The 27576-nt window shown below is 50.2% G+C and overlaps 3 protein-coding genes across 6 annotated transcripts; 1 reads left to right on the top strand and 2 right to left on the bottom strand.

Moving 5' to 3' along the window:
* The first annotated feature begins 633 nt into the window (after positions 1-633).
* On the top strand, positions 634-20326 carry LOC113905550 (transmembrane O-methyltransferase). The gene is given in 10 exon segments (XM_027563027.1): positions 634-997; positions 5361-5566; positions 6474-6616; positions 8016-8037; positions 10476-10500; positions 15736-15742; positions 15853-15870; positions 17236-17510; positions 18578-18774; positions 19243-20326. Coding segments are annotated over 10 exon segments (1296 nt in total). The 5' UTR covers positions 634-915; the 3' UTR covers positions 19564-20326.
* Positions 7902-14353, bottom strand: LAMTOR1 (late endosomal/lysosomal adaptor, MAPK and MTOR activator 1). The gene is made up of 5 exons (XM_027563026.1): positions 14174-14353; positions 9651-9796; positions 9331-9408; positions 8842-8968; positions 7902-8531 (listed from the first exon to the last, which is right to left on the bottom strand). Exons 1-5 carry the CDS (start codon positions 14213-14215, stop codon positions 8439-8441), a joined length of 486 nt encoding a protein of 161 aa, XP_027418827.1. The 5' UTR covers positions 14216-14353; the 3' UTR covers positions 7902-8438.
* Positions 20278-23555, bottom strand: ANAPC15 (anaphase promoting complex subunit 15). 4 transcript variants are annotated; one of them, XM_027563021.1, is made up of 5 exons: positions 23430-23555; positions 21765-21889; positions 21196-21255; positions 20746-20883; positions 20278-20639 (listed from the first exon to the last, which is right to left on the bottom strand). In XM_027563021.1, the coding sequence occupies exons 1-5, from the start codon at positions 23509-23511 to the stop codon at positions 20580-20582; spliced, it is 465 nt and encodes a 154-aa protein (XP_027418822.1). In that variant the 5' UTR covers positions 23512-23555; the 3' UTR covers positions 20278-20579. The 4 variants fall into 4 exon arrangements, with proteins under 4 accessions (XP_027418822.1, XP_027418823.1, XP_027418826.1 ...); XM_027563022.1 differs by having other exon boundaries at positions 20278-20627; positions 23430-23544; XM_027563025.1 differs by having other exon boundaries at positions 20278-20627; positions 21765-21894; positions 23430-23535.
* Between the last annotated feature and the right edge of the window lie 4021 nt (positions 23556-27576).

Genomic DNA, 27576 nt, shown 5'->3' with positions numbered 1-27576 from the left:
GTGCCACATACAAACTCCCTCTGGCAAAGTGTGCCAGCTCTCCCCTCCCCAGGTGAGTGGTGGTCTCATGGCTCTGCCCAGTCTGGGAAAATTCTCAGCTTTATTTGAGCCAACAAATTGGAAAGGATCTGATAAGACAATTCACACCACATTGTAAATGACGGTAACACTGTTCACCCCTCTGGGGGTATTTCCATTTTAACAGGGAACAATCCCTGAACCCAAAGGAGTGAATCCCTAATGGTGGAGTTTCAGGCATCAGTGACAGGTGAGTGAGAGTGAGGCAGACTCTGGTTTTATGTGTACGTGTGTGTGTTTATATATGTACAACTACATTCAGGATGTAGCTGAAAGGTCTTTGGATGGAAAGATGACGGGGGCTGACAGACAAGCAGAGAAGGTAGCAAATCCCCATCTGTGTCAGGCTGCAAAGGGCTGGCAGACACCAAATTCACTACAGGCCCTCAGGGGTTTATTAAGCAACAGAATAGCCCAGCTGATGTCATCAGAGGATAGGTATCAAGATAGGTATCTGCGGTAACTACTGTGGAGTAGCAGGAAGGGTCTCAGAGTAGGATTCAGGAGACTATAATGGCAGTCCTCAGCTGACTCACTGGCTTAACTTTGGGCAAGTGCTTTCACCCTGGGGTCTCAGTTTCTTCATCTGGAAAGTAGAAGGTGTTTTACCTGTCAGTGAACTCTCAGGGATGTGAAGGTGCTTGGAGAAGTAGGAAGTGCCCTACAAATGCAAGGAATCATGATTGGGATCTTCAAGTAGAAATGCAGCCACACAAAGCTGGGGTGGAGGGCTCTGGGGAAAACCCAAAAGCCGAACACCAGTCCTTCTCTGTCCTCCCAGGCTGAACCCGGATTCCCAGGGCCCATGCTTACACCTGACAAATGATGGCCTGAGCTATGAACAAACGGAACTATATGAACACTTCAGTGCAAGAGCCCCCTCTTGACTACTCCTTCCGAAGCATCCACGTGACCCAAGGTCAGCCCCCAGAGCACAGCACTCCACTCACCATGGCAGCCCGGCTGGGTGTGGTCCCTAGGGAGAAACCAGCCCTTTATTTAAAAGCCTAAAGAGATTCTTCCCATAAGCCTATGGGATTTTTGACATCATTTGGGGGAGAAGTAGTGGGTAGGGAGGTGGGAGTGGAAGAATCTGACCTTTTAAAAAATCAGCACATCTGAAAGGAACCCAGGGGGCTTTTAAGGTAACTGATGTTCTTCAAAAGAATCCAGGCTACAGCAGGAAAGTCAGGTGGAAGAAAACTGGGGAGCTCGTCTATCAGCTGATAGTTTTATTCTCCATTTCTTACTTGGAGAGAAGAGACTAATAAAAGAAAAATACAGGCTGCTTCAGCATCCCAGTCAACAGGCAGAACCTTCTCTCCTATCTCAGGACACAAGCCTGTCCTGATCACCGGTAGAAACATGCACGGTCTTGTTACTAACAAACTGGAATGTTTGCAGTCAAAATAGTTATTGACAAATTTTATATTCATTCCGGTCATACCCACATTTATTCCATTATCACCCACACTTATTGCATGTTCCAGCACTGCCCACGCTCATCTTATCTTTCAGTGTGTTTTTAAGGGGGCAGGTAGTACCTCTCAGGAGGGGACAGAGGGAGGCTTCAGCAAGATCATATTCTCAAGGTAATATGCTTCCCAGGGAAGTTCTTCTGTCTTTGTTATCTGCTCTCATAAACACATCAGTATGTCTGCCCTCACAGAACACAGGCTGGCCTATCTTAGACGCATTACCTGGTTTTGGTTGTCTCTCTTAGGTAATCAGCGGCCACCTTTAAGTTCAAGAAGCAGATGAATAGTTATCAAGGATACTGGATACTACTTGGGTTTGGGTTTAGGGTACTTATAACTTGGGTTGACATCAGTCACAACAATAACTCCTGCTTGTTCTCTCACACACCCACTGGCTGTGATCTTCCTTTCTTATGCACACCATCACTTCTGACTGATGGGAGTCCATGTTCCACAGGGTTGTAGCTGAAATAATGGCTATGCACAAGATAGCTGAGGTGACAGAGGAAGAAGGAAGTATGACTCCCACCCACCCTGGGAATTCCTAGCTCTGAGTGGGGAGATGTAGTTCTGCCCTCCACGGTCCTCAGAATGAGGAGAGAAGTTACTATGACCAAGGATAACTGCACAGCACCAAACATAATCTGTACAGATGCCCTTTCATTCAGTACTTAAATACTGAGCACCGAACTATGATTAAGCACTTCTAAATATGTGTGTCAGTCTGTACACGTATGCCAGGCATGGTGCTTCTTGCTAAGCAAGGAAGGGACAAGCAGAGAGGTACATCTAAGCCCCAAAAGGCCAGTTGCCTCAGGTTCTCCACAGCACTTGGTGTATTTACTTAGAATTGGGGTTAGAGGACAGGGTGGTTTGGGGGAACTTGGTACACAATTTCCTGAATTAATATATGGAGCACAGAATCTGAAATGACAGTGACTTTAGAAGACAAACAGCCTACCACCTCCAATGCACAGTCCTCTAACTACTCCTACAGCTTAGGGAGTCCAACGCCACACACCTCCCAACCCTTCCATTCCAGGGTGAGCAATGACATACAGAAGTTCTTCACATCAGACTAACTCCTGCCCTCTGGGGACACATGGGGAAAGTTGCACGGCAACCCTTCAGGAGATATGAAGACAGATTATGTTTTCCTCAGATCATCCTGGAGGTAGACAATCCCCAGTTCTTTGAATGTTGGCGTTTTGGTCCAGTTTCCAGCCCTATCTTGGCCTACTCTGAACAGGGCAGCTTTGACTGATCCTCGGGCAATGCAGTGCTGTGATGGAGTCTGATTCTCAGTAACCATAGCAACCTGGACTCCCTCCTCCACCTGTGATAACAGCAACCCCAGGCAGCCTCAACTTTTAGGCAATGCCATCCCCAGGAGCTCCCCCTGAGCTAGGGATCAGCCCTATGCTTGGTGGTATTCCCAAGCCACTGCCTCATCAAACTGGAGACTAGTCCGTATGCAGGTTTATTTTGATCTTAACTTTTACTCCTCTTTCATCTCAGGGTTCGAAGTCAGGAGATGTGAGGCTACACAGGTCAGGATTAGTTTATTCATAAGCTAGGGTACTCTCCTCCAGGACAGGACCCTCCTGCCACCTCCCCCCACCCTCAGGCCCCACCTGTGGGTTGTGCTCACTCCAGGACTAATACAGAGAGCCATCTGGTGGATGCTGCCTGACCTGCAGCTGAGTTCAAGTTGGGTAGGGGTGGAAGAGAAGCGTGTCCAGTCAGAGCTGAGGGGAGGTTGAAGACAAGCTGGCCAGTTCAGAAAATACTAAATAATTTCCTTTCTGGGAGGCAGCTTTAGACAAGTAACTAAAGGCATAATAGGAACAACAGGAAACATCTAATCACCTCAGCTGAGCTGATGAGTGGTTCTGGCTCTGCCACTTACAAGTCTGTGAGCTTAGGCAGAGCCCATTCTCTGCATGGACCTTATTTGTTGAAAAACAAAAAAAAAAAAAGAAGGGAAGGGGTCCATACAGATGGGTTCTAAGATCGCTCTTTAAAAAAAAAAATTGCTCTATTTCCAACTCTACTCCTCAGCCAAACTTTCTGAGGGTGCTGTTTATACCACCTGTTTATATTTCCTTACCTTTCATTTGCTCCTGAACTCACTCCAATCTAGCTTGCCCCCAGGCCCTTGTCATTTCATTGAAACAGCGCTCAACAGTCACCAAGGACTTCTGAGTTGCCAAAATTACTTTTCAGTTTATTTCCCTGAAACTCCTACAGACTATGGATTCCCTGAGCATCTTTAAAACTATCCCATCCTGGTTTTCCCTGCCCTGCCCTGGTGACTCACTGACTTCTTTAAATGGAATCCCCCTCTTCCTCTCTCCTTCCCCCTCTCCTCTCACTCTGCTTGAACAATCTCATCTATTTTACTAACTTCTATACAGCCTATGCTAATGATTCTCAAGTCTGTCTCTCCTGAGCTTGACTTTCGTATCCAACTGCTTACTTGGCTGCTCCTCTTTCCTGTACTAGAGGAACCTCAGACATGCCACGGCCAAGCCTGAACTCCCACCTTCCCAACCGTGCTTCTCCTTTTCATCCCCATCACCCCATAGGACTGACATTTCCCCAAATACCAAGAAACTGAACAACACCTTGAATATTATTCTACCCTTACATCTAGTCAACTGTCAAGTCATGCTGTGTGTCCCCTTCATCCTTGCTTGGATGACTGAAAGCCAAAATGGAAGCTTCAGAGCGATCTTTCATTTCTGAAAGATGTGAATCATCTCCTTTGCTTTCAACCCCCCAGTGGCTTCCCACCTCCTACAGGATAAAGTCTAAGATGCTCAACCTGGTCTTCAAGGCTCCTCGCCTCCTCTCCCCTCCTTGCCCCCTTGCACAGCACATACATGTGTGCCCATGCTACCCCATACCTCTGTGCCTTTGCTAGCGCTCTTCTCACCTTTTCCACTCCTTTGCCTGATTAATGTCTCCTAACCCACTGAGATATCCAGCTCAGGCTCAGCCTTCCCTGGGAAACTTGCCTGAGGTCTCAGACTGGGTTAGGAGCCCCTCGCCTGTGCTTCCACAATTTAAAGACCATTTATCATATTATATTGACTGTTTTGCTTTCATTCTGCCCACGTGACGCCTCCAAGACAAACCTCTGCTTTACCCCTGCTCTATTACCATACAGAGCCTCTCGCTCATTTTGTTCACCACTGTATGTCCAGTATGATGCACATAGTTACTATTAACAGAAGAAGGGGACGGACATCCAGAGTGTGTTAACACTGAAGTGAAACTCTATAGGGTCTGCTGGTGGCTAATCCTGGATTTTGTGCTTTAGCATCTTGGCTCAGGTCCAACATCTCTTGTTCTTGGTTTCCTCATCTATAAAATGTGCCTCCCTCCAATTCCCACACAGGGGTGGTATGCTAATGCTAAGTCGCTTCAGTCGTGTCCGACTCTGTGCGACCCCAGAGACGGCAGCCCACCAGGCTCCCCCATCCCTGGGACTCTCCAGGCAAGAACACCGGAGTGGGTTGCCATTTCCTTCTCCAAGGGGTGGTATACAGAGAACCTAATGACAGTCGACATGAGCATGTGACCCAAACCAAGAGCCTGGGATGGGAAGTCTTTGGCCCTTAATCCAAGCTCCAACTGCTGGGGCCTGTGGGACAGTGCATGCAGTTGCACAAGACACAAGCATGGGGTTATGGCCCTGCCAGCTCCTCTAGCTACAAACCCTCCCAGCTCTGTCCCTTCCCACCCCCCAGAGCCAGAAAAGCAAAGATAACATACCCAAAGCTCACTCTGTGCCCACAGATCTGTTAAGCGAGGAGCCCCGGACAGGGCTACGACCAGTAAGGCACGCGAAGTCGGGGAAGTCAATGACCCAGTCCCTGTGGTTAAACAACAATGTCCTCACTGACTTGAGAGACTTCAACCATGCGGTTTCACAGCTCCTGGAGCATCCAGAGAACCTGGCCTGGATCGACCTGTCCTTCAATGACCTGACTTCCATTGATCCTGTGAGTCCAGTCAGGGCGGGCCCAAAGCCACCTTGTCCAGCCCCAGTCTCCCCACCTCCCACGCTGTCAAGGAAGTAGTGATGCAGCATGGTGCTGTGCAAAGCACACAGCTGTGGGCTCACACAGTTATAGGTTCAAATCTTAGATGTGACTCTTACTGACTTTGTGACCTTGGGTAAGCTCCTAACCTTTGAAAACCTCAACCTCCCTGTCTGAAAAATGGGGATAAAAAGGCCAGCATTATAAACATTTTGTGAGGATTAAACGAAAACGTATGAAAAGCAACCAGCACACACCAAGCCCTCGCGTAGGAGGCTAAAGTAAAATTGTAGCTTACTGGGCACCCACTGTGCTTTGTGCCAACTTCTTCAATAGAGGTAGTCACTAAAAGAACAGCAGTTACTTTCCATGAACTCAGGCTAAATGCGAAGGAACAAACAAGACTGGCTGGCCTCTTTTCATCCAAGTTCTATGTTAGGAAAGGCAGGAGCTATCGTATGACTTGGAAACTATTCCCCAGGTGCAGGGATCTCAATTTAACTGTTCTTTTAAAAGCTCTGATGTACCTAGCAAGGTACTGTCCCCTGTTGTGACAATCTTAGAACACTAAAGCTGGAATGGTCTTCAGTGAAGGGACAGCTAAGGCTCTGGGAGAGCACACAGGTGCCTGCCAAGTCAGTGGCAGTGGTGGGACCCAGGTCCGTACTTCCTGCCCCTTGGATTACAGTGCTGTCAGTGTGGTGCCCCTGAACCCCTTCAAAGGTAAATGAAATGCTAAAGTCAATCTCAATCCAGCATGGCTGTGAAGGTGACAGGTTGTTCCCCAAACTTCCTTTTTGGCCACCAGTCAGTCCTGAGCAGATACACGGCTTTGTCCAGTCTAGCTTCCAGTCTCCTTTCCCAACAGGTCCTGACAACTTTCTTCAACCTGAGTGTCCTCTATCTCCATGGCAACAGCATCCAGCGCCTTGGAGAAGTGAACAAGCTGGCTGCCCTCCCTCGGCTCCGGAGCCTGACCCTGCACGGGAACCCCATTGAAGAGGAGAAGGGGTATAGGTGAGTCCCCTGCCCTGGATGTGGGCTCCGGCTAGGCCCCCACGAGGGAAAGGAGAGCATGGGTTACAAACCCAACACCATCCTTCTGCTCTGCTTGGACCGGGGAAGGGAGAAGGCTTTAGGCATTTCTTGCTTGCCAGTCAGGATAAATCCAGTCTCCTCCAAACTCAAGTCCCTCCATTCCTTGCAGTCAGGGGAGACAGGAGTGACTGGTAGAGGGGGAAAGGGGTCCTCCAAGGGGCTGGCCCCCAGCCCAAGTCTTCCCCACAGGCAATATGTGCTGTGCACCCTGCCCCACATCACCACGTTCGACTTCAGTGGGGTCACCAAAGCAGACCGCACAACGGCTGAAGTGTGGAAACGCATGAACATCAAACCGAAGAAGGTCCGGATAAAGCACAATGCACTCTGAGGTTCCCAGGACCCCAGCAGTCCTAAAGGCCTGAGGGTGGTCCATTTGGTTTGACAATAAATGATTTGAACTGTTCGGCAGATCACCTTGTCCCATGCAAAGACGCCCCCCAAATCAGGTAACCAGCATCATGTTCTGGTCTTACATCACTGAAACAAGGAGGAAATGGAAAGAAAGGCCCACTGGCCTCAGCTGATGGCATAGCCCTGGGAAATGTATCTAACCTGTCTGGGACCTTTGGCGTTCTTTAGTTCAGATATCCTGAGGTTAGAGTTGCTTCGCAGAGCATCAAGGTTCTGTAGAGATGCCCCAGAGGCCTCTGTGACAGGAGGCCAGGAAGATGGGCTGTGACCTCTGGACGCCCCACTTCAATCAGATCAGAGTAGTTCCTCACTCATGTTTTATGTGTTATGATTCTGCTTAAGATTCCACTTGATAAAAACAATCCTCTACGTGTTATGATTCTGCTTAAGATTCCACTTGATAAAAACAATCCTCTGCTTGAAACTGTGTGTCTGCTGAATCCGTTATCAGGTGCTCTTGGTCTGTGTGCAGACCTCCACCCCCTCACTGGGCTTCCTGGGAATTCCACTGAGCCTGAGGCAATGCCCACAAGGATGATGGCTGCCTCAGAGTTCAGCCTGTTCAGCTTTGATAGTGTTCCCATCGCTGGAGAAGGGACAAGCAGTCTTATCCAATCTGAGGTTAGCACGGGTCGAGTCTAAGCTAAGACCTGGGAATCTCCTGGATTCCATTTAGTGCCCGTAGAAGATACCCCCTCCCCCTCGTCCATCATGCCGCTCACAGATTGGAGTAGCCACAAGTAAGGAGGGTGGTGGGCAGGACAGAGGGGCGGGAACCAACACACAGATGGATACATGTCCTTTATCGAGGATGACAAACCAAAACAAAACCAAAAAACCCCAAACATGTAAAAACCCAGGGTGCTAGAAATACAAACTCAACTCGTTCAAATTCAAGCTCATCCAGACCCTGGTCACAAGCCCTCGTGAGGTGCATGTGAGCACCAAGTCAGGGACGGGGGACAGGAGTGAGCCAAGGAAGGGTGGGCAGGGGGCCCTAATAGGCCCCCTAGTGACCACCCCCACACTGGCACCTCCACCTTCCCAGTGACGGGGGAGAGCTACCGGGCCTTGTCCCTGTGACCCCTACCCCACCCCTGGCCAGAGCTTCGAAGGCCAGTAAATGGTTCTACCCTCCCTTGCTGCATCCTCACTTGCTCAGGCTTCTCGCCTCACTCTTCTCCTCCTCCTCCACTTTCTTCTGTGATTAGTAGCAGGTTAGGATACTGTATAAGCCGCAGTGTGGCTGGGGGCCAGGGGAGGCAGGGTGGAGACGGAGCGAAGAGAGGAGAAGAAGAGCTGTCCAGGGACCCCCCTCTCTTCACGGGATCCCAAACTGTACAACCAGCTCCTCTTTTGCGTCCACACGGATCTGAGAAAGTGCACTATAGGCATAAGCAGCTATCCTGGAGACCTGGGACAGGGGGACGGGGAGAGACAAACAGAAACAGAGGAGTGAGAAGGGAGATCCGGAGTGGGAGAGGGGGATTGGATGGTCAGGGAGGAGGGAATGATGGGGGACGGGGAGCCAAAGAGAAAGGCACGGATGGGAAAGGCGGGCGGAAAGAACAAAGAATAGAAAAAGAATGAAGGCTGAAAGAGGACATGGGGAGGAGAGAAAAAGAGTGAGGTGGGAGACAGCAGGGCCCACAGGCTACCGGGTTCCCTCCCTCTACTTCTCCACCTCCTCAGAGACAGAGAGGGTGGGGCGAGGGGTGGCTCACCTGCTGCAAGTCGGAGAAGGGGACGGGCTCGCTGGCCAGCACTTGATGGGGCTGGCTGGTGAGAGACGGCAGCGGCGGCAGCTTCTTCCAATGGGTCAGGCTGCTGCTCAGCACAGCCAAACGGGTGCTGGCGGAGGGGAGGTGGGGGTGGGGACAGGCAGTCAGGCCACAGTAGTCGGCCCAACCAGCCCAGGCAGGCCTCATCCCTCAGACCAGAGAAGCAGGTGACGAGGCCTTAGCTCGCCGCAAAGCCTCTCTGGGCTCGCCGCAAAGCTTCTCCAGGCCCACGTCCTTTGCTCTCCACACCCTTGGAGGTCACAGGGCAAGCTGAACATGAACATCAACTGAGGCACCCGAGTGATTTGTGGCCACCCTCCTGGGCCACACCCAGACCAGGAGCCTGGACTGGGGCCCAGGCTCCACAGCTGGAGGAGAGGGAGGCAGAGGGAGGGCCCAGCGGCCTCAGGCTCCAAGCGGCCGGGAGCTCACCTGTACTGCCGAGCCCGGTCCATGTACTCGTGCTGCTCCATGCCCTGGGAGTCTGCAGCAGACACATCAATGATGTTGCTTCGGGGAAAGGAGAGAGAGCACGTGAGAAGTGCTTCCGAGAGGGCTGAACAGACTCCCTGCCAGGTGACAACTCGAAGCCTATCTGACAATCGTGTCCTTGCCTGCCCACGGGAGCACGACTGGGCCCAGGAGTGCCTCTTCCCACTGACCTGTCCCCTGCATCCTGGGTCTGGCCCCCCATCCCAGTCTTTAACATGGATGGAGGAGCGCTGTCCCAGGCCCAGTCCTGTGATGCCCACCTGGCTGTCTTGGCGAGGATGGAGGAGAGCAGCGCCTGCTCATCGGTGCGAGCAGAGGGCAGGCTGTGATAGTTGGGCTCGGCTCCATTGAGGGCTTTGGTGGGTGGGCTGCTAGGGTCCAGCAGCAGCTTCCGCTCCTCTCGGTCCTAGGAGAGACCACAGGGGAGACATCAGCCCCGAGGCCCTTAGTCCAACCCACCTGTATTGGGCTCTCCTCTTAGCCCAGCTCTGACCTTTAAGCACCAAAAATATTTCTATTAGGAAAATCCCAAGTGCCCAACTGTATAGAAGCGTTCGCTCCAGGACCAAGATCCTGCTTGCTTTTGGGAGCTAGGCTGGTGGTGGTCTAGGATGAGCTAAAGTGGAACCAAGCAGTCCTAGAGGCCCTGAAAAGATGGACAGAGGCACAACGTAGGTATTTAGTCACAGCCTTGCAGCTGCAGGAAATAGTCCAGCACCTGGTAGAGAAAGGATATTGGAGGCTGGAAGCCAGAGAAGGTGGAAAAAACAGTGGGGTCTAGAGGGGACACTGATACAAATCAGGAGCCTGAGTATGGCCCTTCTGATCCCCGAGACCAGATCCTCTCTAGTCAGACTGTCTGCTCCCAGAGGCCCTGTGAGGCCAGACAAGGCCTTGGGCCCCAAGGGAAAGCAAGCTCATCCTCTCGATGGCCATTCCTCATATTATCTCAGGAGTCCCGGCTGCAGGCTCTGGGTCCTGCCATCCAAAGGTCCCTTCCTGAGGGTAGGCCCCTTCTACTCTCAGGCATTCACTCTCCTTTCCTCTTTTCGTGGGATTCCCAGAACCTAACTCGGTGCTCCCAGAGTACCTTCCCCTGAACATGGAGCTGCTCCCGCCCTCACCAAGCCACACCTTTGTGAACGTGGCTTCCTTAGCGTCAGCAGTCCTGTTTCTGCCGGCCTGTGCCAATCACCACAACCCCTGAACTGACCTGAGACCAAACCAAGTCTCCCTGGTCCTATATAATGCTACGTGTTATTTCTCCTCATCTTGTTTTAGTCCCTTGGTCTAATCTACTGCGATCTTTTTGAATACAACCCTGCCTTGAGCCCATCAGCTGTAAATCCCTGCTGGCTTTGTGTCAGCTGCAAAATGGATAAGCCGTCATACTGGGTATCCAAAGTATAAAGAATAAGCGTACCCAGGACGATGCTAGGGACAAGGGGCCATCCTGGCTAGAGTTGACTCACCAGCCTTCAGTGCCAGACCACCAGACTCCTTAGTGCTCCGTTCCAGGCCCATCTCAGTTCCTATTACAGTCTTTCACGCTTGCAGGCTCCCAGCTCCCCTGCCAACAGCTCAACTCTCCTTACAGAGCACATTTCCTCCTGCCCCACCCTAGGCAAGGTCAGTCCTTTGACATTCCTCTTCTTTCTCAAGCCTAGGCTGCCCATGTCCTTCGTTCCCAACAGCGTGAGACAGAAGCTCTAGGCTCCAGCCTCATCAGCTCCCAACTCCTTTAGACACCCCCTGACCCACCTAAAATACAGGCTAAGTATTAAAGAACTTGAAAGACAAAACATGTACCAAAGATTAAACGATCTCTAAGGAAAGCTGGCTCCATAATAAAGCCTGAGTTGCTTTCTATATGTCCATCTTTTCCCCAGCCACACTTCAGACAGATGCTCCTGCAGGACAAGGCCACTTCTCCCCTATCCGGGGTCCTTTAAGAACAAGGCTATTTGGGGTTTCAGTGCTAAAGAATCCACCTATCAATGCAGGAAAGACAGGTTCGATTCCTGATCTGGGACGATCCCACTTGCCACAGAGCAACCAAGCCTGTGCGCCACAACTACTGAGCCTGTGCTCTAGAGCCCAGGAGGGCTCTGTGCAACTACTGAGCCCAAGTGCTGTAACTACTGAAGCTGGCATGCCCTAGAGCCAGTGCTCTCCACCAAGAGAAGCCACCACAACGAAAAGCCCACACACCACAACTTAGATGCTGCTCGCCACAACTAAAGAAAAGCCCTCGCAGCAGTGAAGACCCAGCATGGCCAAACAGAAGAAAAAGAACAAGATTGTTTTCCTGGGCCCTAAACTCGTTGAAGAGGCCATGCTACCACCATCAGAGCGGACAAATAACATCGCCCCCACCCCCAAAAGGGTGAATGGAACACAGGGGAGGGTTTTTCACATCAAGATTTGTCCTAAAGTCAATGTCAACCTGGGAAGAGTTTCACCATCTTCTCTTCACAGACATGTATGTGGTCTGCCTCTGACTGGCCACCTGATCTGTGGGCACAGCCAGAAGACACTGCTTAGCACAATGGATAAAGACAGGCCTTGGCAGCAGAACACCTTGCTTGTCGCACTTCTCAGTTTTGTGTGCGCATGTGTGTGTCTCCTCAATCGTTCAGTCGTGTTTGACTCTTGAGACCCCCATGGACTGTAGCCCACCAGGCTCTTCTGTCCATGGAATTTTCCAGGCAAGAATACTGGAGTGGGTTGCCATTTCCTACCCCAGGGGATCTTCCTGACCCAGGGATTGAACCTGCATTTCTTGCGTCTCCTGCAACAGCAGGTGGATTCATTAACACTGTGCCACCTGGGAAGCCCTCTGTTTTATAAACTTGGCTAAATCACTTAGCCTCTCTCAACTTTTTCTTCACCTTTAAATAGACATAACTAGAACCTATAGGACAGATGTTGGACAAAAGTCAAGCAAGATAACTGTAAAAGATCTTTGAAAACTGTAACATAATGTACATTTCTTTTTATTATTATAACAAAGAGTCCAATGTGAGAATGGGAGAGAGGCCTGCCCAAGATCTGAGACAGTGGACAGTGAATGGTTATGGCTCATAGACTAGGAAAGCAGACCTTCTTCACCTGAGGCCTCAAATCACCCAGGACAGGGATTTTCCTGGCAGTCCAGGGTTAAGACTTTGCCTTCCAGGGGGAGGAGGTTCAATCTCTGGTCAGGGAGCTAAAATCCCACATGCCTTTTGGTCAAAAAGCCAAAACATAAAACAGAAGCAATACAGTAACAAGTTCAATAAAGAATTTAAAGATGGTCCACCGTCAAAAAAAAAAAAAATCACCCAGGACTGATCAAGCACCATCTCTGGGAGCTAGCACCAGAAGTGAAAGCCCATCAAGGGGAAGGTGTAGATTCAGGACAGTAGAAATTCCAATGAGAAATTCCAAAAGCTGGTATCCTTTCTCACAAAAAGTCAACCCTTGACTCATTCTGTGCAAGAGTCCATTATTATACTTTATGGGACAATTTCCCATTAGGCCATAGCTTTCCCAGTAGAAACAGGTATTGTCTCCAATTTCTAACCGGAGGTGAAGTGTGAAGTACTGCCTGGATGGCACGCCTAACATAAGGCACAGAAATATGAATATATGTTCACTGGGTGTGTGGAGACTTAGTGAGGTCCAGGGGCCACCCATGCCTCCCATACAAATGACTTCTTCCCAAGCTTAAGTCTTTGACCCAAAATAGATTCATGTGAGTCACTGAGGAAAGACCTACTTCCCCTATACCAGTGACAAATCCATTTCTGTGACCATCTACTTCTCTAGACTGTGAACTACTTGTTGAAATCTTTCTACAGTTTTCCTGTCAATATGTTTTGAAATGTAGAATCCAGGCTCAGTGGCAACCAAGACAGCAAGTGAGACTTGGGACTTCTTCTTGAAAAGGTCTTGCCCTCCTCAAAAAGGTTAGGCAGGCAGGGCAGGGATTAAAGTGTAGCAAGAAGTGAGAATACACCAAGGGGAAGAGGCAGAATTTAAAACTGTACAGGCCGCCCCAGCCTAACCCTTCCTGCCAAGGAATCAGATCTACAGCCGAATACCCAGAACACCCCTCTAGGTACAGGAGCCCTCAGGCCCCAGGCGGAGACTGCATTGAGGCAGGCCAAAGTGAGCTCCCATCCCACCTCTCTTTCCTCGCAATCTAGCCAAAGCTAAACCCATTTTGTTGCCTTCCAAATTCCCACCGTCTCAATGCCCTCACTGTGTCTGTTAAATCCTTCACTGATCAGCTCAAATGACACCATCTTCCAGAGGCCTTCCCTGACTCCAAACCAGCAGTGACCTTCCTTCTTCAACCCCAAGGATTCAGAGTATACACAGATTCCTGATTCATATCGGGGCAATTCAAGAGCCTCAGCTTACCCACCTCTACAATGGATTCACAAAGCCCACTAATACAAGCACAGAGAAGGCACAAGAAGCTGGGAAGGGAGTGCTTCCCAGAGACGGAGGCTGAGGACCCTTTAAGTTGTAAACGTCTGAAAGTAGGGGAAGGGGCAGGAGCTCAGCGGGACAGGCGGCTGCCTGCACATCTTAACGTGGGGGGTGTGCAGAAAGAACTCGGGCTTTAAAAGGAATAGGAGCCCGGCCCGGCGTCTCCTCTGTAATCTGTCCCCTCCGGGCCTCCGTACTCAGTAAGCCCTGCAGTCCAGGTGACCCTCTTCTGCACACTTTTCTCTGGGCCCCATGCCCCAGGGTCTCAGCCCTCATTCCCGAGCCCCGCCCGCGGCGGCCGCACCTGGTCCGAGTCCTCGTTCTCGCTGCTATAGCAGCACCCCATGGCGGGGGTCGGGCCGGGCGCTCAGGCCGCGCCGAGGAGGGACGGCGTCCGTCACGAGCCCTTCCGGTCACATGACCGGCACCAGGATCCAGCAAGTAACCACCTCCCCCGTGCCTAGCCCTTCCCCGAGCGCCTTCGGGGCCGTGGCTGCCGCCAGAACCCAAGCTTCCGGCCCCGCCCCTACCGCGTGATCATAGCCAACCAATGGGAAGGCACACCCTGCGTGACAGGCCGTCAGACACGTGACGCAAGGAAAGGGAGGGGTGGATCACATGACTTTAGCTTTTGCCGGTCTCAGCTGGAGACTTCCACTGCAGAGTGTAAAGGTCTTCGTGTGAAGTGTATGAGTTCCCGAGGCTACTAGGCTATATTTGTGGGCTAGTGAATGAATTTATACCAGTTGCGGTCATGAAATACTCTCCTGAATGACATTAGAAGGGCAAGTGGAATCCAGGCCCTACGCTCCAAGAGCGCAGTGTGGGTACACACCCACAGGCCTAGTTAGCTGGCCCCAGGCCCGGGCTCACACAGCGGGTGTGGCGCCCAACCTGGAGTAGGGCTCTGAGAGTGGAAGAAGGGACTTTATACCTTCACAAACGGAAGCAGAGTGGAGCTCAATCCTGGTGGAGGAGGTAGAGGCCACCTCGCTGATTTCTTTGGCCTGAGGCATTTCTTTTCAATCCTGCCTTTTTACAGCAGAGTAATCTAACGCACAAAGCTCATAGTCAGTGCTGTTAGAACCATCACACATCTTCCCTTGGACTCTGAACACAAGTCCAAGACTGTCGTGCAAGATCTTGTAGATTCTGCGTTTCCAACCGCAGGGAAATACTTAGGAAGTTTCCTGATTGACTTTCTGGTCTTTGCACCCATGGGCTGACACACTGTCTCCCCAACCTGGTCTGCTTGCCAAAAGTCCCGGTGTTCATGGAGCACGCATTCTAGTGATCACGTTATATTGTATTCTCTGTCCCTGTATCAGTCTCTTCTACCAAAGGTGAAGTTCTGGGGACAGGGACAGGATCTGACTCTTCTCTGTGACTCGATCCTGAGCACTGGCTTAGAATTTGGAATTAATAAATTACTATTTATTATTTATTACTATTTAATTAGTATTTATTAATAAAATAATTCGGAATTAATAAATTATTTAATAAATTATTATTTATTACTATTTATTAATAAGTTAATAAATAATTTGGAATTAATTACTAAATTATTAATACATTATTTGGAATTAATAAATCATCATCATAAATGATGATCCTCCCCATCACCTTGGCTCACACCATAACCCATGTCTTGGATCAAGGGGTTGGAGGAAATGTCACCAAACCAAGTAGTTCTGTTATCCCTCAAATCAAGGTCCTGGAGTAGTTCTGTTATCCCTCAAATCAAGGTCCTGGAGTAGTTCTGTTATCCCTCAAATCAAGGTCCTGGAGTTCTGTAAGTTCTTTGAGGGATCCTGAAGGGTAGGAGGCAGCTCCAGCACGTTCTGGGGCTGGTAACTTGAACCGCAGGTCTCAGGTAACAACAGCAGCCTCAGCATCAATAATTGAGAGCAAGTCCAGCCTGCCTTAGGGTTCTTCCTCACCCCAAGGACTCCCCCTCCTGTCCTATGCTCTGATCTTCCCAAGCAGGAGCCTGCAGCCCAGGTAAGCAGGGCCCTGGAATGTGGGTTCCCAAGCACACCAGTTCAGATTCACCATCACCCTCCTACCTATGGGCTTCCCTTGTGGCTCAGCTGGTAAAGAATCTGCCTGCAATGCAGGAGACCTGGGTTCGATCCCTGGGTTGGGAAGATAACCTGGAGAAGGGAAAGGCTACCCACTCCAGTATTCTGGCCTGGAGAATTCCATGGACTGTATGGTCCATGGGGTCGCAGTCGGACACGACTGAGCAACTTTCACTTCACTTCACCTACCTATTAACCCCATTCATACATGCTTTTTATCCCCCCCCCCCCCACCAACTACCACCAGTGGCCTCAAAAGGGTAAAATGGTCCAGGGCACAGGAGAAGACAGGGTCCATGGGGATAGTGGGGTGGGTGTCTTGGGATGAGGGAGAGAAAAGAGGCTGAGTTAGGGGAAAGTGTGTGCTGTGTGTCTATGTGACTGTGAAGGGAATTCTGAGAGAGGACAGAGGAGGGGAGTGCAGGAGAGGGGAGACAGAACTGGAGAATAAATATGCCAATCAAGGATCGTTCTCACCTTCCAGGGAAATGCTGACAGAGGGAGAGTTCTGTGGTGGTAAGGATATCTCATCCTAACACACTATGGAGTATTTTGATGGCCTTTTACTGACGCAGAGCAGTGACAGTGAAGGAGTTCCTGACTACAGAGTTATGCTATTTTGCTACACAGTAATGGGTCAATGGCACCCGACTCCAGTACTCTTGCCTGGAAAATCCCATGGATGGAGGAGCCTGGTAGGCCGCAGTCCATGGGGTCGCTAAGAGTCGGACATGACTGAGTGACTTCACTTTCACTTTTCACTTTCATGCATTGGAGAAGGAAATGTCAACCCACTCCAGTGTTCTTGCCTGGAGAAGCCCAGGGACGGGGGAGCCTCGTGGGCTGCCGTCTATGGGGTCGCACAGAGTCGGACATGACTGAAGTGACTTAGCAGTAGCAATGGGTCAGAGACCGAGCAGGCGCTGGGTAAGGTGGGAGGAGAACTCAGGCAGGAACTGGTGAAAGGGGTCCTGAAAAGGGAGACTACAGAGATGATACAAAACTGATGAAGGGAACAAGATGAAGGTGTATCAGGGTCCAGAAGTGGGAAGAGATGGTTTGGGATTGGGTGCTGAACTTAGGTGGCATGGAGTCCTTGAAAGTGTGTGGGCTTGGAATCAGACCAGCTTGGATTCAAATCCTAGTTCTTCTGTGTGACTCTGGACAACGAACTTAGCCTTTCTGAGCCATGGTGTATAAAATACGGGGATAATTGCCACTGGTAAGGGCTGCACAAATGACAGGCAAATGACATGTGTGGTTTCCCTCCCTTCCTCCACCCCAGGGCCCAGGTAGGGACCATGTCGCCTGCCATCGCGCTGGCCTTCCTGCCCCTGGTAGTGACATTGTTGGTGAGGTACCGGCATTACTTCCGACTCCTGGTTCGCACAGTCTTGCTCCGGAGCCTCCGAGATTGCCTGTCAGGGCTGCGGATGGAGGAGCGGGCCTTCAGCTACGTGCTCACCCACGCCCTGCCTGGGGACCCTGGTCACATCCTCACCACTCTGGATCACTGGAGCAGCCACTGCGAGTACCTGAGCCACATGGGGCCTGCCAAAGGTCAGTGTTCCCTAGCCTTCTGCTCCAGGAAGCACCTCCAAGACAGTGAAGGAAGATCCGCAATCTGCCATTGTCTTACTGGGTGACTTGAGCAGATTCTTGATCTTCAATGAGTCTCTTTTTTTCTCCTCTGCAAAGCAGGGAGCTGGGTAAAATTACTCATTCATCCAGTAAAATTTACCACCTGTTTTGTATCAGGCATGTGCTAAGTGCTGGGGAAGAAAGAGGTAGAAGCCACAAGGATGAATCAGCCACAAAGGCTGGCCTCAAAGGGGGCATAAAACAGGGAATAAACATCTCAGCACATAATCCATAACCTTGTAATTATGGGTCTGTAATTCTCCCCCACCATGGAGGCTCCCCCATCCCATTCAGGGTAGCTGTCTGCTTGGATTTGTCTGAATCCCACCTCCCAGCACATGTGTTTTGGAGTCTTATTTAGGAGATTCATCCAACTCAATGGTTAGAAAGATATTTCAATGAACAAAACAAGGGAGAATGAAACTGGAAGGTCTAACAAAGATCTCTTAGGATTTTGGTGGTGCTTTCCACCTGGGCCCTCCCAGAGAAAGCAACATTTGATCTGAGCCTAGAGTGATTGCTTTTGAGTTGGCCAGGTAGTTGAGGATAGAGGTGGAGCAGGACAAAGCCAGCTGTGTATCTGAATGTGGCATGAAGGAATGAGCCAGCATGGTTGACTCTGGGCGCAATTGTTCAGGATTGTTGTGGTGGGAAGAATTGAGAGCTGAAACTGGAAAGGAAGGACAGGATCAGGTCTAAGAAAGTTCTGAATGTCAGGCTGAGGATCCCATGTTCAATCCCAAAGGCCTTTAGGATCATAGGAAACAATAGGAAGCAATAGGGTCAGATTTGTTAGAAAGATTCCTAGTGGCTGGTGTGAAGGAGGCAGGGAGACCAATGGGGCTACTAGGACTATAACCCAAAAAAGAAATGAGATTCTAGCTAGTTGGGGGCTGCAGTGAGGAAAGTGGGCATTTGAGACCCCTTTCTATGAGGCCCCCTGCATCATCTCCCATGTCTGCTGCAATAGCTACTTCCTCCCACAGGTCAGATCCTGATGCGGCTGGTGGAGGAGAAGGCCCCTGCCAGTGCATTGGAGCTGGGCACCTACTGCGGGTACTCCACACTGCTTATTGCCCGTGCTTTGCCCCCTGGGGGTCGCCTTCTCACCGTGGAGCGGGATCCACGCACGGCAGCAGTGGCTGAAAAACTCATCCGCCTGGCTGGCTTTGATGAGCACACGGTCAGGCCCCACCTCCCCACCCCTGATCTCTTTCCTACCACCCTTGGCCTTACACTAGTCAGCCTCCCCTGTCTCCCACTTAAGAGAAAGAAATAGCTCCTCTTAGGAACTGTGACCTTGGAGAGGAACTATCTTCCTCTTCCAAGTCACTGGCACATATTTGCTGCTGGATGACAAAGAAGCAGTTAAGAGGAAAGTCTCTGGAACCCATTTGGGTTCAAACCTTAGTCTGCCTCTTGTTATGTGATCCTGGGCAAAGCACTTGTCCTGTGAACCTCAGCTTCTTCAGTGGTAAAATGGAAATCACAATTTTGGTTCTGATTTCTTGTTCTGAAGCCAGAGGAAATATGAGAACACACATGGGGACCTTGGCCAGGGCCTGGCACAAAATAAGCCAAATGCCAGTGGGGTCTGGTGTGGGAGAACAGTTGTCCCTCCCAACCTCACCTCCATTGTCTCCCTCCACAGGTGGAGCTCATCGTGGGGAGATCAGAGGAGGTGATCCCACACCTAAGAACCCAATACCAGCTGAGTCGGGCTGACCTGGTGCTCCTGGCGCACCGGCCCCGATGTTACCTGCGGGACCTGCAGCTTCTGGAAGGCCATGCTCTCCTGCCAGCTGGTGCCACTGTGTTAGCTGACCATGTGCTCTTCCCTGGCGCACCCCGCTTCCTGCAGTATGCCAAGAGTTGTGGCCGCTACCGTTGCCGCCTCCACCACACTGGCCTCCCTGACTTCCCTGCCATCAAGGATGGCATAGCCCAGCTCACCTATGCAGGGCCTGGCTGAGTCCAGGTGCAGGGGTACTTACTGCTGCCTCCCCCCACCCCTCCCCAAGCACGGACCTCAGAATATCCCCTCCCCTCGATTCCCTGCTTGTGGATTGACATAGGCTGGGCTCAGGGCTAGAGGGGCTCTCCTCCCACCTCTGTCCCACTCTGGCTCCACGCTAACCTGAGGCCTCAAGTTCTGTCAGGCTGTTTGATTCCATTGGTTCCTCTCCTTCCAGTCTAGAGTCATGGACTGACAGGCAAGAAACCTGAGCTCCCAACCCAGCCCTGTCACTGACTTGCTAGGTTACTCCATGGGAGTCTCTGCCCTGTTTTGAGATTTAATCTGTTCTAACACCAAGGAAGTTGACTAGGAGAGTTCCAGGGGCCTCTCAGTTCTGGGCCTCAGAGAACCTGCCCCCGACTCTCCCCAACCCCATGCCATTTCGGGTGGAATCAAAGGAAAACAGTAAACACTAAGTTAGAGGCCTCGCAAGAATGGCTGGGTGCAAGCTGGGCCAGAGGAAATGGCAGTGGAGCCTCAGATGACAGCCAGGGCTACTATGGCCTTCCCTAGCCCCAGCCCACGACACAACTGAAGCAACTTAGCAGCAGCAGCCCCAGCCCACACGGCCAGGTAGATCTGCCTGAAGTCCCTTGAAAACCCTTTCCCCGAAGCTCAAGAAAAGATGCTGGATTCCTCTAGGTTCCACCAAGAAATAGGGAATAGACATGGGGGAAAAAAATCAGTCCTGTCTTTATTAAAGAAAGTTAGAAAGAAACTAGATCTGACAAACAATGGGTGACGTGCTGGCTAGAAGGGAGGGGGCTGGGCTTAGGCCCAGGGGATTCAAGGGCAGACTGATGGCCTGGGAGGGACCAAGAAGATCAGGTCCTGGCAGCAGCTGAGGAAGTGCCCGAGGATGAGGATTCAGGCACTGGGGTGGGGCATGGGGGTGGGTGATCAGCTGGTTCTGCAGGGGGTCCAGGGCGGTCCTTGGACCCCCTTTCTTGAGACCACCCTATCTTGTCTACCTAGATCATCCACTGGTCCTGATCCTGTTCGTTGCCTTCCATGTCCACCTGCAGAGGAAGCTGGGTGTGGGTGGGGAGGGGCCTCAGCCACCCAACCAGCCCCAGTCCCAGATCCTGCCCCTGGCTGGATCCAGGGTTTCGTACCCTTGGCTACACCCCTGCCTACCTCATTGACCTCTCCGTCATCAGGTGACTCATTGTAGTCATTCATCTCATCCATGTCCTGCATGTCCTCGTCATCCTCTGAGTCCTCTTCACTGTCCTCGTCGTCATCTTCATCTTCCTCTTCCTCGTCGTCATAGTGCTGGTGAGGCAGGGAAGAGCTCGGAGGTTCCATAGGTCTGCCTGGGCCACTTCAAGGACTGGCCCACTTGGAGCTTCTCTCTGAGGCCAGTGAATGAGCTCCACTCCCTGATCCTGTCCCACTTGAGTCTAGCTGGTTGGTGCACGACCTTAGTGCTGAGCCCACTACCCACCCTCCCTCTCACCTCTTTCTGGCCTCCACCAAAGTTGAGGACCACACCTACTCTGGAGTCAGAGGTCAGACCTTCAGAATTAGAGCAGAGCTTCCGTCCACCTGAGCCCCACATAGGCCCCACCTGCTGGAGCCACTCACCTCTGAGGCCGGCTTGCCAATAGGTACCAGGTTGTTGTCTTTCTCTGCAATGCTCTGGAGCTGTGGCCAAACAGGGAGGAGAGCAAGGCTGGGGCCCAAGCAGGGCAGTCAAAGGCATGGCACTCACCTGCCCTGCCCCCAAGAAGACCCCCAAGTGTGGAGGAGAAGCTTCCTCGACTCTCAGGAAGATTCAGTCTCTTTCCTGTCATCTGCCACTTAATTATGAATTTGATCTAGCTATGTAAACTCTCTGGTCTTTGGTTTCCTTATAAGATTATGGTAAGAATGAAGTGACACTACCATCCTAGAACATGACATGTGCAAAGTCCTCGATAGACGGTCAAAAAATACTTCCTGTGTTGTAGGGGAAAGAGCCTGGGCTCTGATCTGGCCTAGAGGGCCCACAGTCCTCAGCAGATTAGGGTAACACAAAGGTGAGAACCGAGGCCCCCAGCTCAGGACAAAAACCTCCCCCAGGGCAGATCTGCAGAGTAGGGCCAGGTTAAGGCCAGTGAAGGGGGATGGGGAGCCTGACTGAAGCTCCCCTGCTATGCTAGGTTCTCACTCACCCAGGCCTGATGCTGCTGTTCTTGCTGCTGCAGCTCTGTCTCCTCCACACAGGGTCGATCCAGATTAAACCACAGTGTCTCAGTCACACGGGGGAACAGTGAGGGGAACAAGGTGGACATGGCTCCTAGACTAAGGGAAAGGGTCAGGTGAATCCAGCTCTCTTAGATGTGTGTGGTTTTAGATTTTGTTTGCTTACATTTTGACTTGGGGATTGGGTGGAGTGGACGGTAGCAGAGACACACCCCTTCCCTGTGGGAATCAGACAGACCTGGGTTTGAGTCCTGGCTCCACCACTTACTAGCTGTTTTTGACCTTGGCCAAGTCACTTAACCTCTGAGCCTCAGTTTCCTCGTCTGTAAAATGGGACAATAACATACCACCCTCACCATTATTCTTGGAGAAGGAAATAGCAACCCACTCCAGTATTCATGCCTGGAAAATCCCACAGACCAAGGAGCCTGCAGGGCTACAGTCCATGGGGTCGCAATGAGTCGGACACGACTGAGCAACTTCACTTCACCATTATTATAACAATTAGTAATTTACTTTATGGCTAAGTAAAGCTGTTCGTAAGCTGTTCAAGGAGGGAAGAGAATGGAAGCCAAATGTAGAGACAGGAAACCAGAATGCAGACTGGCATTACAAAATTCAACAAAATTAAAGATGGCAAGACTCTACTGAAACTACCTCTATCCCCTCCAAACACCAGACTTACTTTCTGCTCCTCCATGCTGCCCCACCCCATACCTACCCAGTGTCAGAAATTTAGGACACGAACTACCTCTATAATGAACCACAGCCAAACGGGGGGGCAGGGAAGGGAGGTGTTACCACGTGCAAGTATGCCTCAGTAAGACATTCTAAAGGCATGAGTAAATAAGTAGATGAAAGACTGAATAGATGAACTAACATGTGAGAGAATACATAAACTCAGCTCGGCTTAAGCGGCTGAGGGAGCTGACAAGGAAGGTCCCAGAGAATCTGAATTAAAACTTTCCAGTTCACAGGAAAACTGAGGCCCAGCAACAGCCAACGACTGGCTCTAGGTCACACGGTAAACTTGGGGGAACGCTTGCGGGGAGTAGATCCAGGCCAGGCACGAGAGATGAGGAGAAAAGGATCTACGTCTAATTCTGTTCTTGCCCTAATTTATTTGACCAATCCGGGGCTAGCTGCTGCCCTTCTGTGTACCGCAGCTTCCCGGCGCGTTTAACAGGATCAATAACACCCCTTCCCCCCAGCAGAAGTACTGATGGGCCAAAGAACGCGGCTCCGAAAGACCAACCCAGCGTCGTAAAGCCACCACGCATTCTCTGCTTATTATTATAATAATCGTGGAATTGACCAACAAGAAGGCAGGGGCGGGATTCGGACAGGCATTTGCCCTTATAGGGTCGCTAATCGCGAAAGGAGCGGCAGGGTAAGGCCAATTAACTGGAAGAAATGCTGAGTGACTGGAAGTGGTACCAATGAGTGACGGGTCTTGTGTGACGGGGTGGGGCTTACTCTCGAGGAAGCGGCCAATGAGTTGGAGCGCTTTAATGTTAAGGGGAGTGTGAGCAGGCAGCTCCTGAGGAGGCGGATCAGGAGAATGGGGTTTCTCTGGGGTAGGGAGGGAAGGAGGGACGAGGAGTCAGGAGCCGCAGCCTAGCTTCTGTACTTACCGCGCCGGGAGGCGGCAGCCGGCGGCGACCCGGAAGCACTTCTTTCTGCCTGACCGGAAGAGCCCACCAGAACCAGGGACATACCAAACGCATGCGTGTTTGTTCTTCTTTTGTTTCCCGCTCCCGCCCCGCCAGAGTGGAAGTGACGTTCCATACGTCGGTCACGTGCTGTATGGAAATTTGGCGCGCCAGCTCTGTCGGCCCAGCCTTGAGTTTCAGCCAACAGACCTCTCTAGCCTGGCCCGCCCCAACGGCCCTGTGTAGCCCCGCCTCTCCTTCACCAGGCCTTATTTGCTGGCCAATCCCTGCTGAAAAACAGCTGGCGGCGACCAGCGTTCGTTCTAGAACTGTTTGTTGTGCTGCGTACCAGGAAAATTAGTCTACTTCTACCTCAGAGTCGCTGGGTGATTTTACCCCTCGCTGTTCCTGTCTGTCCTTTCTCTCCTTCAGTTTCCCCTTTTGGTGGATACATTCATTTATGTATGCCTTCAACGGAAATATTTGGGTCCCTATTATATTCTGTATTCCAGGCCCTGCTAGAAGCGGGAGCTAAATCTAGGAACATAGTCCCTGCCCTCAAAGACCTCAGAGTCAAGTAGGGAAGCCAGACTCTGCAGATCTGCAGTGGACTCCCTGGTCTTTTTGGGGGGTCGGGGGTCGGGGGGTGGGGGAGCGGAACGGGCAGCTCCAGGGAATGTGGGATCTTGTTCCCTGGCTAGGGATCCAAACTTCGCTCTCTGCATTGGAAGCGCGGACCGCCAGGGAATTCCTTTCACTGATCTCAAGATTGCCTTTCCAAGTCTGCATTCCAGATTTTCTAAGGGCTTTAGTGTTTACTCAGTCTCAGGCGTAGCATTCTCTTACTGGGGAATTGAGCTGCCCTCTCCAGGTCTGTGCTAAATCCGCTTATGGGGTCAGCCTTGTCACATCTCTCCCACTCCTTTGCTGATGCCTTCATTCTGACCTCTGACTCAGCTTCCTCTCCAGAAATCATAATACATTCTGGCAACGGAATTCCTTCAAACCCAGTGCCCATTAAGCTCCATCACCCACCAGCCCATTTCAAGGCCAGCAATCGTCCATCATTTCACTACTGCTTGACCCAATGTGTGCCTTTTAACAAATCCTTTTTCCGTGTCTGGACTCCGTTTCCTCTTCTGCCCAGGCTTCTTCCTACCTTGGACTGATGTGAGAATTTGATGAGATAACATATTTAAGAGTTAGTGTACTGTGCATATGGACTCAAATTGTTTCCAAGCAGTTCTGGTTGTTACAAAGTTTTTCATTAAAGAGTAAAATTTGCCCCTTGGAAATGTCCACCTTTTTTTTTTTTTCATTCATTCAACCAGTATCTACTGAGTACCTTATTATATGCCTATCATTATTCTAAGTAAAGAAGGTACAATAGTGAACAAAACAGAACAACAATAACAAAATCATGAGACTCATGGTGCTTCCGTTTTAATGAGAGAGATAAAAAGATAGCTAAATAAAATATATAGTTTTAAGATTGCAGTAAATACTAAGGAGAAAAAATAAATCAGAGAAGTGGGAATAAAATGTTGGTAGAGGAGATGTTTTATTGTACAGGGCCGAGGAAAACCTTACTGGGAAGTTGACTTTTGAGTAAAAGTTCTGAAGAAAAAAAGACGGTACTATTCTGACATTTAGGGAAGAGCATCAAGGCAAGAGCAAGTGCAAAGAGCCTCCAATGGCTATAGTGTAGTGTTTTATGGAGAGAAGGGGAGAAGATGAGGATAGAGATAGGAGCCAGAGAGGACAGCTTCACAGATCACAATAGCACTTCCGCTTTTACCCCGTGTTCAGGATCCCTTGAAGTGTTATGAGCAGAGGATCCACACAACCTGATTTACGTTTTAACAGAGTTACTCTGGCAATTTTATAAAGAGAAATTCAGTTGGGGATAGTGGCAGAAGCAGGAAAAGACATGAGAGGTGCTGGTTTGGGGGGGAAAACATCTGGAGTCATTTTTGAGTTTGAGATGTCCTTTAGAGTAGGGATGTTGAGGGAGAGGGAGGGGGAATAGTTCTGAAGGTGGAAGGAGAGATCAAGACTGGAAATAGCAGTTTTAAGAGTCATCAGCACAGGATTGGTGTTTAAAGCCACCAAAGGAGTGAGTGTAGATGTAAGAACATTTCCTTCAAAATTCAGAATTTTGAGGAAACTAGGAAAAGCAGAAAACTAGACTGAGAAGGGCCAAAAAGATAAGCAGAAACCCAGGTAAGTTGGGTGGTGTCCTGGAATCCAAGTAAAGAAAGGGGTATCAGGAGGAGGTAGTGCTGCACTGTACTGGGCTTCTGTATAAAATTATTTCTGTTTCCTCAGCAGACCATGAGCTTCTTGAGGGCAGACACTGAGTGGTTTCTAAATCCTCAGAACCCAGTCTGACCTCTCCCTTCTTTTTGATCCCTTATCTCTCCTTCAGTGTTCCCATCAGTTGCTCCTTCTGCTTCTTAATTTAGTTACAAGGTCCCTATGCCTGGCACTCGTTACCTCCATCCTTCCTGATGGCTCTGGTCTGATGGAAATTCCCCACTAACAGACAGTTTCTTACCTAGATCTTCAGCCAGGTTCAACAAGCCATGGTGGCTAGGGGGAGGGGGAAAAGGAGAAGGAGAAATGGAAATTTGATGTGATACCCTATTTTCGGCTCAGGAAACTGAGTTAATGATGGTGCCATTTGCTTTACATTCATTATCCACTATTTATCCTTGCCAAGTGTTTGACTTTTTTTCATTTCATTTCAAGGATGATAAACTAAGACTCTAAGGGAATTTCCTGATGGTCCAGTGCTTAGAACTCCATGCTTTAACTGCCAAGGGCTCAATCCCTGGTTGGGGAACTAAAGGATCCTGCAAGCCTCAAGGTACAGACAAATAAATAAATCGAGACTCTGAGAGGTTAAAAATTTGCCTCATGGTCCTTCACTTGTTCCACTGTATGATCAATATTGTTTGAGTGCCAGCTGAGTTCTAGACACCTTGACAGGCCCCAAGACAAAGAGATGAAGTAGAAATAATCCGTGTTCTAGAGAAAAATACAGTCTAGTGAAAACTAAGATAGTTATAGACAATTATAGGAGACAGTAGTCAATATTAAAATTAGTGTATAAGGAGAGTGTTATAAGAGCACAGAGGAAGGAGAGATGAATGGGTTCTGGATAAAATGAGTTTAGATTTTGTTTGAGGAAAGGAAACATTTGCATGGGCCTTGAGGGATGAATAGGAGTTTACCTGCTAGACAAGTGGGAGAAGGGGATGCACAAAAAGGCATATTGCATGCAAATGCATGGAGTTAAAATCAAATGATGTATTTGGAGGATAATGAGAAAATTTTTACACTGAACTAGGTGTCTGGGGATAGAGATGAGAAAGAATGTTAGGGGGACTCTGATGCCATAGGGCTTTGGTGGCCATAAGATAGAGTGGATGGGATGAGAGTCGGGCATCCTGGGATTTATCTTGGCTCTATGACTGACTTCTGGAGACCCCAGGCAGGTCCCTCCCCATCCCCCTGCTTTCATTTTCTCTAGCATAATATACAAACCATGTCTCCAGCTCTGGTGTGAGTCCCTGGAAGGCACTTCCCTGAGCAGACCCTTTCTCTCTCTCTCCTTTTTTTTTTTTTGGCTGTGTCTCAGGGCATGTGAGATCTTAGTTCCCAGGTCAGGGATCATACCCGTGTCCCCTGCATTGAAAGGTGGATTCTTAACCACCATTCTTAACCATTCTTAACTGGATTTTCAGGGAAGCCCCCAACCTGGCCCTTTCTGTCCTCAGATGTTACCTGCTCCTTCGTTGGGTTTTACACAAAATGGCCTGGGCTGAAAGCAGAAGGCAGGATGGGGATAGGTATTTCCCAACAGTCAGAGATAAATCCAAAGTCTGCAGGCTGGAGTGATAAGTCCATGGCTCTATGCAGAGAATTCTCCAGGATCCAGGATGGTTTATAGCTGAGTGATGTGAATTCAATGCTGCCATGGTCCTTGAGGAGTATGGCTGGCCCTAGTAGAGGACAGAGGAAAATATCACAGTTACCATCTTTTATGTATTCCAAGGGATAGTTGTTCTCTAAAGAGCTTTCACACCTGTCATTTCCTCTTATTCTCACCCCAGTCCTGGAAATT

Source organism: Bos indicus x Bos taurus, chromosome 15, assembly GCF_003369695.1.
Source record: "Bos indicus x Bos taurus breed Angus x Brahman F1 hybrid chromosome 15, Bos_hybrid_MaternalHap_v2.0, whole genome shotgun sequence".
Classification (NCBI taxonomy): Eukaryota; Metazoa; Chordata; class Mammalia; order Artiodactyla; family Bovidae; genus Bos; species Bos indicus x Bos taurus.
The sequence above is the reverse complement of the archived record's forward strand: the minus strand, read 5'-3'. Positions and strand labels throughout refer to the sequence as shown.

Bases quoted from the DNA above. Each gene is read 5' to 3' on its own strand.
- LAMTOR1 (XM_027563026.1), bottom strand. From the start codon at position 14,215: ATGGGGTGCTGCTATAGCAGCGAGAACGAGGACTCGGACCAG. The intron at 8,969-9,330 runs GTGAGCTCCCGG...CCCCTCCGCCAG, and splicing joins GACCGGGCTCGGCAGTACAG to CACCCGTTTGGCTGTGCTGA. The intron at 8,532-8,841 runs GTGAGCCACCCC...CCCCTGTCCCAG, and splicing joins CCTTCTCCGACTTGCAGCAG to GTCTCCAGGATAGCTGCTTA.
- ANAPC15 (XM_027563021.1), bottom strand. From the start codon at position 23,511: ATGTCCCTGGTTCTGGTGGGCTCTTCCGGTCAGGCAGAAAGAAGTGCT. The intron at 21,890-23,429 runs GTAAGTACAGAA...CCCTTAGTCTAG, and splicing joins GGCTGCCGCCTCCCGGCGCG to GAGCCATGTCCACCTTGTTC. The intron at 20,884-21,195 runs GTGAGTGGCTCC...CTGCCTCACCAG, and splicing joins TTGGCAAGCCGGCCTCAGAG to CACTATGACGACGAGGAAGA.